Source organism: Eleutherodactylus coqui, chromosome 1 (assembly GCF_035609145.1).
Source record: "Eleutherodactylus coqui strain aEleCoq1 chromosome 1, aEleCoq1.hap1, whole genome shotgun sequence".
NCBI classification, from domain to species: Eukaryota; Metazoa; Chordata; class Amphibia; order Anura; family Eleutherodactylidae; genus Eleutherodactylus; species Eleutherodactylus coqui.
Window position 1 is genome coordinate 361,577,220 of NC_089837.1, and position 13,813 is coordinate 361,591,032.

Genomic DNA, 13,813 nt, shown 5'->3' on the forward strand with positions numbered 1-13,813 from the left:
TGTGCCAATGTGTTTGTTACATTTTATTGCAATGTGTGTTAGCCCAACATATAAATCTATATTATTCTGCAGCGCTTTCAGGTAATTTATTTATTACCCCCCACCAAGCTGGATACTCATTTTACAGACCTGAAAAGGCTAGAAGGCTGAGTCAACCTTGAGCCAGCTACCTGAACCACGTGGGGATTCAGCTCACCACCTTCAGGTTGTGAGCGAGAGCTTACATTGACATTGCGGACAGGCCACTGATTCCGTGGGAAAAGCAGAATTCTGCACTGTGCATGTCCGGCTGTGAGCTGTGCGGACCATCTGCAGTACAGAAAAGAAGAAGAAAATAAAGGTACACGTGGATGCCGGCTGGGCACAGGGTCGGATTCCACTGTGGGCTACTGCATGCGGAATCCAACCTGCCTGTGTGCATGCGGCCTAAATGTGATTAGTTGTTCAGTGATTCATGCCCATTTCATTACTTTATTTCAATGAAAAACACTTTATCTGTTTCTGGAAAAGCTGTGTGGAAATGATTATGTTTGACATTGCATTGCCTATATGGGTTGTCAATCTGCTATCTACAGCCCTGTATGGAATTATTCTTTGATGCCAGTATTTGAAGATACATATATGTTATGTACACATTACTGTTCATGACTTTGTGATCTACTTATAATGGCTTTTGAGAACAATTCAGTTACATGTCTTTCAATAAATTGTTTCCTTTTCTCCTACCCGTTATCATGAGATGCAAGTTATCTTTTATTCATTTCTAATATAAGCCAAGACATTTTATTAGGATTCTGACGTGATGCTGCACTTTTTTCTCTTTAAAGAAAAAAAAAAGTTTTGTTCTGCGTTGCCTGTTGAGAGGAGGGCATCCAGTAGTAACCAAGGCATTTCTAGCAATTCTCCAGCTTCCTACCCACAGGCTGAGCTCTTGTACTGTTGGCTGCAGCTCCCTGTCAGGCAGGCGGGATTAGGACAGAGTTGCTGGGCTGTGTCAGTCTTGATGGGCGGCACCGTGTTCAGCACCTGTTCTCTTATATGACTCTTGAAGACAAGGCAGGAAGTCATTACAAGGTCTCTCTGAATCAGTTGATCGGCTGGCACTGATTCTAATTATCTAGCAGTGCCAGGGATGGTGACAATGCCTGTGTGACCCTCTCTTACATAGTGAAGAAGGCACATCTGTGTGCTTACTACTAGGTATAGAGTAATACACCATGAAGAAGTCAATGCATCGGTGCTTGCTCTACTCCTTGTCTATCTGTCTTATCACATTTGCGCAGTTAACCAGTTCATCTTCAGGCTCTAGCCAAGAGAGCAGCACTCACCATGAGGAGACCGCTCCAGAGCGGCTGCCAGTCGTCACACTTGACTACCCTCATGTACAGGTGCCCTTTGAGATCACTCTGTGGATTCTTCTTGCTTCTCTGGCTAAAATTGGTGAGTAGACCTGATGTTTTTCCATTACTACACCTGTCATTGTCATTTACAAAGTTACTTCATACAGAAAGGAATTATCTAGCTTGCAGTTTTGGGGCATGCATGCCAGGCTAGGGCATGCGTTTATAATGTAAGATTACTATATAGACAATACGTTATGGCATGTTTAAATTTAGTTATATTACAAGGTGGCATTATGTCATATGCCATTCAGGCTTCACTGCTATTACCCATGTGCAATTATCTAATCACCATGCCAAACAAAATGCCACACATGCTGTATACCCAGGCATTGCATTTATTCCCTCTGGAATGGAATCTAAAGAAATCATCAGGTTGTTTTATAACTTGTCCGTGGGTTGTATCTGGTATTGCTGCTTAGATCTATTGAAATGAATGGGACTAAACTGCAATACCAGGTAATAAGGTTAGGTAAGGATATTGTGCAGTTCTCTAATAAAGTTACAAAACTGGAACTAAGGCTTCATTCACAAGAACGTATGCGTTTTTACAGTCGCCGCATGCGCCGTAAAATCGTGTGAATGGAGTCATAGAAGTCTATGGGAGCCACCAGCATATATCGGTCAAAAGTTAGGTCAAGACCTATCTTTTCCGTCAGGGTATAAATTCGGTTGTCGATTTCGGTCGCGTATGTGCCATTTTTTCTGGCGCGGCTAAAAATCGATCATGTCAATGAATACATTGAAAGCCAATGCTTCAGATGGTCGCAATTTACGGCCAACGTAAAAACGTGGCTAAATAGCTGCGTAAAAACGCTCGTGTGAATAAAGCCTAAAGTGGAGCTCCACTTTAATTAAATGGTCCTATCATTGCACAGGAGCTGCAGCCCCCACCTTTATGACTGTCCATAGACACTGCAATGACTGGTATATGACAGTGTGTATCACAGGCTAGAGCTGACAATGACACCTATCATGGGAATAACTCCACACTATGGTAAATGCTGTTGTTAACTCATTATTCACTTGGAAAACTTAAAAAGTAAAATCCACATAACTTCTTTCTATAACACCGATAAAGAGCACAGTACATGAAAGGCAGTCACCTATAGCAATATTCCAGTGGTCATGTGGTACAAGTGTTTGTGGAGAGAATTATGACACTTGTATGTTGATATGGAACTATTTGGGAAACTTCTGCCAATTTATAGGGAAACCTCATACACATCAATGTATGGATTTATACCCCCCTCCCCTCCCGAGTTGTGCAGACTCATAAATGTATAGTGTCATATTATAGATTATCCCAATATGCCTCTGAATTCATGCAGGGTTTATTTGTCAGATTTATATGGAAACCAACAGGAAGTTATTAATTGCATGCTCCATTAGATGACATATTACACATGCGGTATTAGGGTGCTGTATGGAGGATTGTGCAGCGACACTTTGTCATGTGCATAACGTGTAATAGTAATTGTAATGATGACATTAATGATTATCAATATGGGAAGACTAAAAAACACTGACATCTAAATGGTACCTGGATAACCCAAATTACCTTTACGTCTCTGACCATCTTTGTGATTCACTATGTAAACATATTTTGACAAGAGCCCAGATTTTGCCAAATGTAACAAATTATTTGCCTGATCTCTATATTGTATAAATTCTTATTATAATAAATATGTCTGTTTTGTTGTGTGTATGTATCTATGTGTGTGTGTGTATATATATATATGTGTGTGTGTGTGTGTATATATATATATATATACATATATTCTCAGTTATAATCTGACTATAACAGTTAGACAAAAGTATTTAACATTAACACGATAGTTAGATAGATAGATATGAGATAGATAGATAGATAGATAGATATGAGATAGATAGATGTGAGATAGATAGATATATAGATATGAGATAGATAGATAGATAGATAGATAGATAGATAGATAGATAGATAGATAGATAGATAGATAGATAGATAGATAGATGAGAGAGAGAGATATGAGATAGATAGATAGATAGATGAGAGAGATAGATATGAGATAGATAGATAGATGTGAGATAGATAGATAGATAGATAGATAGATAGATAGATAGATAGATAGATAGATATGAGATAGATAGATAGATATGAGATAGATAGATAGATAGATAGATAGATAGATAGATATGAGATAGATAGATGTGAGATAGATAGATATATAGATATGAGATAGATAGATAGATAGATAGATAGATAGATAGATGAGAGAGAGAGATATGAGATAGATAGATAGATAGATAGATGAGAGAGATAGATATGAGATAGATAGATAGATGTGAGATAGATAGATAGATAGATAGATAGATAGATAGATATGAGATAGATAGATAGATAGATAGATATGAGATAGATATATAGATATGAGATAGATAGATAGATGTGAGTAAGATAGATAGATAGATAGGAGATAGATAGATAGATATGAGATAGATATATAGATATGAGATAGATAGATAGATAGATAGATAGATAGATAGATAGATAGATATGAGATAGATATATAGATATGAGATAGATAGATAGATAGATGTGAGTAAGATAGATAGATAGATGTGAGATAGATAGATGTGAGATAGATATGAGATAGATAGATGTGAGTAGGATAGATAGATAGATAGATGTGAGATAGATATGAGATAGATATGAGATAGATAGATAGATAGATATGAGATAGATAGATAGACAGATAGATAGATTAGATAGATATGCATTTATAATATGATATTTTATTAGGTGGAAAAAACTGAAAGCTAATACCTCACCATTTAGTTCTGTACAAATTTCTGTTGCCAGATTACTTCCCATGAATAATTGATAAGCACCTCCCTAACACTAAGCTACCATTATACTGAAATAAAAATAAATCTCTAATTGCGTTCATTTGGCAAGTTCGTGAAACACAATTAGACAACAGTTCTCAAGATGAGCCTATTAGATAAGGAATAAATAGTATGATTCTCAGTATGGCATAAATCTATATGTGGTTGACCACAAGTAATGACTGTGCTTTCAGAGGAAACATAACTGTCATACACACAATACAGGAGCACAAAAGAATCTTACAGTAATGTGCTGATATGTATGTGCCCAGTACACTTGGAAGGAAGTTGCATATAGTCTAAAATACAGCATCATATAATGGAAAACATTTACTCCAGACTTGGTGCTGGCCACACACATCTTTCATAACTGACTTAAATGATCCTAATTTACAGCAGCCTGCATTTTGTAAAAAAGGGGTCAGAGGGCCTATAACATTATACAGGTAGCCACTATAAACACCAAGTAGAAAAAACATGTATTACGCCGTATGTCTAAAAATATCTGTATTGTAATCACAAACTCGTAAAAAAGGGCAATGCCATGGCTTCATCATTTGTTTCATTTTTGCCCATGCAGTTTTGTACTGTTTCTGGGCATCATCTCATTTTGGTATCTCCTTTGCACTAGCACTTTATTTCTATATGACTTTTCATTATTTGGAGTGTGAGATGTATTGATTTCTAACATGAGAACATGAGATGGAATCATACATTGAGGGTAATCTTTGGTATTAGTTTCATCATGGCTTTGTGCTTTTTACTACTTTTGTAAATACAATAAATATATTTTTATTCATATTATGGAGGGGTACTTGGTTCTTTTACTTGGTGTTCACCTTGCTATGTAGCCATCTTATTGGTATATACATTCGACAGTGTTTTTACTAAAATGTCCCGCTAGTTTTGATGTCTGAGGCTGCTCTCACACATGCATTCAGAAAACGCCATGCAAAACCGCACATTTTCGAACACATGTTACAGCATTTGACAGCGCTTTTTAACGCACCCCATCACTGCTGACTAATACACTGTTTCCCAACTCCAGTCTGCAAGGCACCCTCATGTTTTCTGGATTTCCTCAGTATTGCACAGGTGATGTAACTATTGTTGGTGCCTCAGACATTGCCACAGGTGTTCTTACTATAGGATATGCTGAAAACATGACCTGTTGGGGGCGCTGAGTACTGGAGTTGGGAAACAACAGTCTAATAGGTAGCCACTATATTTGTGCCTATGCATGTGCTATAAATTGCACCTTTTGTTCTAATGCACACAACCTGTAAGATGGCACATGCATTTTTTGTGGAACCGGTCACGGATGGTGCCACGCAGGTTCTGGATCTCATAGCAATGACAGATGGAGGAAGACATGGCATGCATTTTTTCTATAAAAATATATCACCTTTACTGAACAGTTGCATAAGAAACAGACAACACTTCATAGGAGGGCCCATGTACTTTTAACATTACATAACCTGTTTCACGAAAATAAGACCAACCCTAAAAACAAGCCGTACTCTGATTTTTTAGGGATTTTCAGGGAGGCTTTAAATATAAGCCTTACCCTGAAAATAAGCCCTAACCGTATTACATAAATAAAAAAAAAGAAATACATTACCTAGTAGTCTTAATCCAGGTGCCTCCCCCTGCTCTCTGGAGCTCTGACGCGCTTCTTGCAGTCCTTGGTTGCCCACAAAAGATCAATTCCTGGTTATGGGATTTATAATTCCCACCTCCAGGAAGTGATGGCTCTGATTGGTTCTCAAGCGCTGCTCAGCCAAGCAATGCAACGCTCGATGAACCAATGCAATGGCAGTGATTGGTTCATCAAGCACTGCATTGAATGGCTGAGCAAAAGTCAAAGAAGCAATCCCAGCCATCGCGTTGTGGAGGCGGATTTATGAATTGACCAATCAATGCCGCGGCTCAGCCAATTCCTAAATCCTGCCTCCACAATGTGAGGGCTGTGATTGGTTCTTCGACCGCTGTTCAGCCAATCAATGCAGTGCTCAATGAACCAATCACAGCTATTGAACTGGTTCAGCGAGCTCTGCATTGATTAGATGAGCAGCGCTCGAGAATCAATCAAAACCATCGCTTCTGTAGGCGGGATTTATGAAACCTGTAACTAGGAAGTGATCTTCTATGGGTGGCTAAGGACTGAAAGAATTGCTTTGGAGTTCCGGAGAGCAGCAGGAGAGACCTGGACCGAGCCTGCTAGGCAAGTATAATAAGACCCCCCCCCCCCCAAAAAAAAATAAGACCTAGCGCCTCTTTTAGGGCATATATTAATATAAGAGAGGGTCTTATTTTCAAGGAAACATGGCAGTAAACTGATAGCATAAACTCTCTCTCCTAAAACAGCTGTACTCTTAAAGTGACAGTACTTCTCATCACTTGGCATCTTTCACCAACATATATATATTTTCCAGAGCCTTTTGTTACTTCTCATAACGATGGTGTAACCCCTACATACACAATAATTGTAGCGAAAAGCCTCGACCTTAAATGCCTGTGGGAGCAGAGTCCCTACTTATAGAACAAGTCACACATTTTGGAGATCATCCATATCTCAATCCAGAGGTCATCACACCATCATCATCTTCTTCCTATTACCATAGTGGTTTCACTCCCGCGTTACATTGATTCCATATACACTCTTTGTCATGTGTCTAACTGCGCCATTGCGCGTCATCATTATGACACTAATATTTATGCACAACATTGTAAACATCCCATATATTATTATACTTTCATAACACATAACATCACATATGTTAGTAACCCTTGCAAGACCTTGCGTGCCATATTAACCCTTTATATTACACACAGCCCTATGAGTCTATTTACCCCCACCCTGGCCAGGGATTTAATCATATATGCCACCGGGGGTTGTAGTTCAGTTACGTTTGCACGCCAATGTCGTCAGAGCTCACGGTGATTTCTCCAGCACTGCATCCCCTAGCATGGGGACAGCACTGCTCTGTGTCTCCTATAAAACAGCCACCACCACATTCTATTCTCCCTCACTCTCCTCTGGGTCTGGAGCTGTGACATTGCTCCAGTCTATTTATACCAAGTGCCTTTGGTATGTAAAACCTCCCATGCTTAGAGCTAGGGAGGAGGTGGGTCCTAAGTGGGCTTCAGCCCTTGCAGTTTTCTGAGCTACTGGCATCACCATTAACGTAATCACTTGGGGCAGAAACCCCTATCTTTAGCATATATGAAGCTACACCAATATGACAACGCCCGAAGGCTCCAACATACACCTCAAGCACCTACCCAACATCTCCATGTGTCAAAGGGCACTCTGGTTTAGCTTACATCCCTAGCCATGTTACAATGTCTATTAAAAGGTTGGATATTGACTCATAGTATAGCTACCTTCCAATAGGTGGTGCTATGGAGGATTGTTCCATCACTCACTGGAATTCCCTCTGGCAAAGAAGGCTTATCAAAGGGGTTTTCTGGCACTTTAAAATATCTGAAAATGGCCTAAAATATAAAGATAACTGCTATATATTTACTGGTTCTGCTTCAGTTCCACACCATTGGTATCTTTTGTTCCCCATTGCTTCTGTTGTTCTTCCATTTATGCTAATGTACTGTTCATTATATGTGATAGGTGACCACAACAGCCAATTTCTAGCTGCAAAGGTTATACTAATATGAATGGAACTAGATGTTTTGTCAAAATGGATCTCACATAAGCAGACTTCTCTAATGGATTACAGGACTGTTCTCATTTATAAAAAGTAATTTTGAATTGAAGAATATTAGGAGTCGGTGTATGTGCAATTTCTGTATGTTCTTGCAAGATAAGTGTGAACCTATATTTAAAGGGATTCTGTCATTCCAAAAAAAATCAATACTTACCTATTCCTCCCCAGGCATTCTACTTACCGCATTTACTCCTTGACGATCTTCTCCTGGCTCTTGCAGTCCCCAGGGTCATGTCACTACCAGCTGGAGCGATTCTTTTTCTTCTGGTGACGAAGCATCCATTCTCTGCAGTCTCCTTCCTGCAGGGCAATGTATGCTACGTCACTAGTGATGTAGCGTATACTGCCTAGCAGGGAATGCCGAGCTATTGCATGTGTGCTGTCTTGCCACAAGTGCTCAACAGTCTCGGCAATAGCTTGGCATTCCCTGCTAACATACACTGACCAGCCTGAAGGAGAATGCTGAGAATGGATGCTCCATAACAGGAAGAAGAGGATCCAGCCGACATGCAGTGAGGTTACTCGGCGGAGACTGCAGGAGCCAGGAGGAGATCGTCGAGGAGAAGATGTGGTAAGAAGACTGATGGGCGAGTAATAGGAAAGTGTTGATTTTTTTTTTTTTTTAAATGACAGAACCCCTTTAAGAATAGTCTCTTCTCACCAAAGACATACTGATAATAGTGTAGGACACTGCTGTTCCCTAGGCCTCTCACACTTGCTTTAACTGTCTATGTGCACATACTTTCTCTTTAAAGAACACTGCTGTGATTACACTCACAAACTTAGTTGCCAAATGTGTTCGATTTTAGGAAAGCGATAATGTAACTAGGAAAGCAATGTGCTACCATCATACCAAGCTTTTATATTAATGGATCATCTAAGACATCGGGTGCATTTAAGTGTGTCCCAGGCATGGTGGACAGAGCTAAGAGTATGCAAAGTTTAGTCATCACTGTTGTCAACTGAACTTCCATACATAAAAAAGAAAGGTTGTACCAATTGTACAGAAATACATGTTAAATTGTAGATGAATTTTGATTTCATGTTCATTCTGACAATTCAGTAGAGTTGGTGACATGCCACTAGAAGGACGGGCACATATCAGTGCCGCCTATATATGTATATAATGAGTGCTTCCCAATTCCGGTCCTCAAGGCACCCCAACAGGTCATGTTTTCAGGATATCCTATAGTAACACCCAGAGGCGTAACTTGAAGCTCCCAGGCCCCGATGCAAAACTGCAGGGCCCCCAAATATAATGCTTTACTCATAGTACTACATTCCCCATGGAGAAGAGAGGCCTTATGGGCCCCCTAAGGCTCCTGGGCCCAGGTGCAACCGCATCCCCTGCATCCTCTATAGTTACGGCCCTGGTAACACCACCTGTGGCAATGTCTGAGGCATTCAAAAGAATTACATCACCTGTGCCATATTGAGGAAATATTGAGGACTAGAGTTGGGAAATACTGATATATACGTATAATATTCATGTAAGTCTACTTAAGGCCTCTTCTATTTACCCCTATTTTCTTCTGTAGCAACCTTTCATTGCATTTACCACCAAGGTCTGGCTACAAGAATCACATACAGTGAAGTGTTATTACCATCAGCTCTCAGAACCTACACATTTCCCCTTTAGGATCAATGCAGGATCATTGCACTCATTGAATTCTGCAAAGAACTATGAAAGGCCACCTGCAGACAGCCGGGTCGGATCCAGCTGTGAGAATTCTCGCAGCAGGATGCGGACCCGTGCCGCTGCAGAGACCTGCGGCTCACCTGCTCCCAGCGTCTTCCATTTCCTGCTATGCGCCAACTGCTGGCCAGCCGGCGCATGCGCAGAGCGGAGCCGACCCTCACCATTGACATTTCTGTGCGGGCGTCTGTGAGACCCGCACAAAAATAGAGCATGCCGCGATTTGTTTTCCGCGTGTGTTTTCTCACGGACAAATCACAGCGGGCACAGGCAGAAATTCTGCAGGAAATTCCACCGCGGAATTTCCGCCCGTGTGCAGTGGACCTAATACATGGTCATTCTGGGTTAGAGCTGCTTCTTTAACAGGCTCTCTTTTCTGGCTAGAAGAAGGGGTACCAAAATTAGGCACCCCCTCATGATACATACCTGAAAGTGCATTTGGATAGGGATTTTACTATGGAAAAACCTCATTCAAAGAAACCGTTAGGGGAGAAAGGGGTATCAAGGGACGATTGCGACAACTTCATTTTTTTTGACTCAACAGCGATATGCACAGATCCCATAATAACATCAGTTAGTATGTTACAGAAAGGCACTAATTGACAACATATTCCATTTTATAATGTTTATTGCGCAACATGGAAAAAACATTGCCTCTTACTATCTCGAGTAGTGTCTCCTATTTCCCACATTGGGTAATAAGAAACATGGCAGTTTCTCCCTATTCATCATCATACACTGAGATGTAAGGGAAAAGGGAAACAAGGCACCACTGACAGAACATTTGCACCAAGTTTAGTTTTTATATGTTTATCAGAAGCAAAGTTACAAAAACCTGAAAATTGAATACAGAAAGTTACTAATCGAATTTGGGAAGACCGTATTTCCAGGGAACTTTGTAGACGGAACCTCAGTCTGAATAACAGTCTGAACAGATGCAACCACTCATGTCCAGCTGACCTAGTGCCTCTTTTGGGGCAAGAATTAATAGAAGACAGGGTCTTATTTTCAGGGAAACACGGTAGTAACAGGTTTATAATTTATACCATATACACTCATAAGCTGAGGTTCTCACACAAAAAGAACAGGTTCCCTGTGTTTGATAGACGTTGGTGTGGAGGTTTTGTCTCTCCCCTATAGGAAGTGTTTGTAGATGTGACTTTTTATTTTTTTGTTACTTTTTCTAAATGGTGCTCATTTGTAAAGGTCAAGTTTTTGAAGGTTCTAGTTTTACAGCATTAGACTATAACACATGCAATGCTGCTGCTACACCTCTACACAAGATGTTACTACATGTATGAATTATGCACATATGCTCCAAACCTACAGATATAGCACTGCCAACTTGGAAGTTTGGCACTCTGTAATACAGACTGCCCGACACCTTTCAGCTTGTGCAGCAGGGCTGCTAAGGTGTAACGCAATTAGCATAGCCTCAGCGTGACTCATTAATAGAGTAGCATGCTAACGCACCATGCATTACCGCTGCTACCCCTGTATGTTGTCACGCTTGTAATTTACTTATTTCATACCTCATTAAAATACATATGCATTTTTGAAAACCTTTTTTTATTTCAATAAAGACAAGTGATGGCCGTTCTTTACTTACGGGATACAAGATATTCCAAGTTTGTGGTTCTTCATACTACCTCTGTTTTAACAAGACTGGATTTTAATGCAGGTTATTTTCCCCTTTTTTCCAGGCTTCCATCTCTACCACAAGCTGCATACAATAGTGCCAGAGAGCTGCTTACTCATCCTGGTTGGACTTGTCCTTGGTGGAATTATATTTGCTGTCAATGAAAAGTCTCCTCCTGCAATGACATCTGATGTCTTCTTCCTTTTTCTTCTACCTCCAATTGTGCTGGATGCGGGTTACTTCCTCCCCACACGCCCCTTCTTTGACAATGTGGGCACAATACTCTTGTATGCCATAGTGGGCACTCTGTGGAACGCATTTGGAATTGGTATATCCTTGTTTGGGATATGTCAGGTTGGAGCATTTGGGCTATTAAATATCTCCTTGTTGCAATGCCTGTTGTTTGGCAGCCTACTTGCGGCTGTGGACCCAGTGGCTGTTCTCGCAGTTTTTGAAAATATCCATGTTAATGACCAATTATACATTTTAGTATTTGGGGAATCCTTGCTGAATGATGCCATTACAGTGGTGAGTATATGAATTATTTCACTTTTTTTAAAGTGTATTAGTTTTGCTGCTCTTATAATTATGTGTAGTAATCTGAGTACTATTATAGTAAGTGTATTTTCATCAGTTTGCAGTCTGAGGGTGCATTCAGACGACCGTATATCGGCTGGGTTTTCACGCCGGCTGATATACGGCATCTCTCTCTGCAGGGGGAGGAGGCTGGACGAGTCGGGAGTAGTGCTCTGAGCTCCTGCCCCCTCTCTGCCTCCTCTCCACCCCCCTGCACTATTTTCAATGAGGAGAGGCGGGACAAGGGCGGAACTAATTTCCGAAATTTAGCCCCGCCCTGTTGCGCCTCCTCTCATTGCAAATAATGCAGAGAGGCGGAGAGGGGTGGAGAGGAGGCAGAGAGGGGGCGGGACCTTAGAGCACTGCTCCCGGCTCTTCCAGCCTCCTCCCCCTGCAGAGAGAGACGCCGTATATCGGCTGGGTGTGAATACCTGGCCGATATACGGTCGTCTGAATGCACCCAAAGAACAGGTTTACATGGACGTATTTGCGCACACAAAACGCAGTGTATGGGACCCATTCATTTCAATGGGTTCGTTCACAAGCACATATTTTTGTGCGACAAAATTTGGATGCGTGAAACACTGTGCAGTTCCTCTTGAAAAAAAATGGTTGTGTCCCGCACACAAAAAATTAAGTCTTGAGCACAGAAAAACTACAGTAAAATACACAGACAAATGTGCAAAAAAGTCTAGTTCACAGCACAAATGCAAAATATGCATGCATAATACACAGAGAATAGAACCCATTGTTTTGAATGGAGTCATTTTCACAGTTCTTTTTCGTGTGCGCATTTCACTCGCAGGAAAAAACCCTGTGACATGCTCTATTTTTTTTGCGCACCAAAGGTCCCCATAGGAGTTTGTGGGTATGCGCACATATGTATGCGCTAGTATGCACAAAACACTGCACATACCTGCGAACACCGACTCCTAATTGGGCTTAATAGCCATTTAAATCAGTGTGCGGTGATTCCCCCGCCCATGTCAACGAGCCTGCTTGCACAAATGCGCACAGTATTTACACAGGCATGCGCACAAAAGCACTCCTTCACAGCACAAATATGTTTTGTGGAGTGAGTGTTTTTGCGCTTAAGCGTCTGTAAAGCTGCCCTAACAATTAATTACAAAAATCGTTCAGAGTTCCATTGTTTGTAGGAATGAATGATACCTCCCATCATAGGAGATATCAGGCTACTTGACTCACCAAGATGTCCCAGTAAATCAACTGTGCTAAAACCTGCTCTGTGATTGGCTGGTATGGACAACAAGGTCTGTTTTTTTGTAAATTGTTCTTATTTTGGTAAACAAGGCCCATATGAGCAAATTTGTGAATGGTGTAAGAATTAAATTTTATATAGAAAAAAAACAAGACATGAAAGTTGGTGCAAATTCTGATATTATTTGCAAAATGGTTCATACATAATCTTTGGCACAGCTCAAAACCTATTATATATTAGCTGTATGCCGGTATCTTAAGCCAAGTTTTATCACTTCAATGTTAAATATGAAGCCACGGTAATTAGATGCATCTTTTTTTCTGCTTGTAACTGTGTCAATATCTATACTACCATGTTTTCCCGAAAATAAGCTCTTCCCTGAATCAATGCAGTGCTCAATGAACTAATCACAGCCATTTCATTGGTTCATCGAGCACTGCATTGATTGGCCGAGAAGTGCTTGAGAACCAATCAGAGCCATCGCTTCCTGGAGGCGGGATTTAGGAATGCCGTAACCAAGAAGCGATCTTCTGTAGGCAACCGAGAACTGAAGCAAGCACGCTGGAGCTATGGAGAAGAGTGGGAGAACTCAAACCGAGCCTACTAGGTAAGTATAATAAGACCTCCCAGAAAATAAGACCTAGCGCCTCTTTTGGGGATCTTTTAGTTGCAGTATTTGTGACAAAC

General features: G+C 40.8%; 1 protein-coding gene across 1 annotated transcript in view; it reads left to right on the forward strand.

The window, feature by feature from the left end:
* Positions 1 to 1,063: 1,063 nt before the first annotated feature.
* The window catches only part of LOC136577875 (sodium/hydrogen exchanger 2-like), a 64,345-nt gene continuing 51,595 nt past the window's right edge, over positions 1,064 to 13,813 (forward strand). The window contains exons 1-2 of the mRNA XM_066577796.1: positions 1,064 to 1,440; positions 11,396 to 11,859. Coding sequence (XP_066433893.1) covers positions 1,218 to 1,440; positions 11,396 to 11,859 — 687 coding nt within the window. The 5' untranslated portion in view covers positions 1,064 to 1,217. The remainder of the gene's footprint in view (positions 1,441 to 11,395; positions 11,860 to 13,813) is intronic.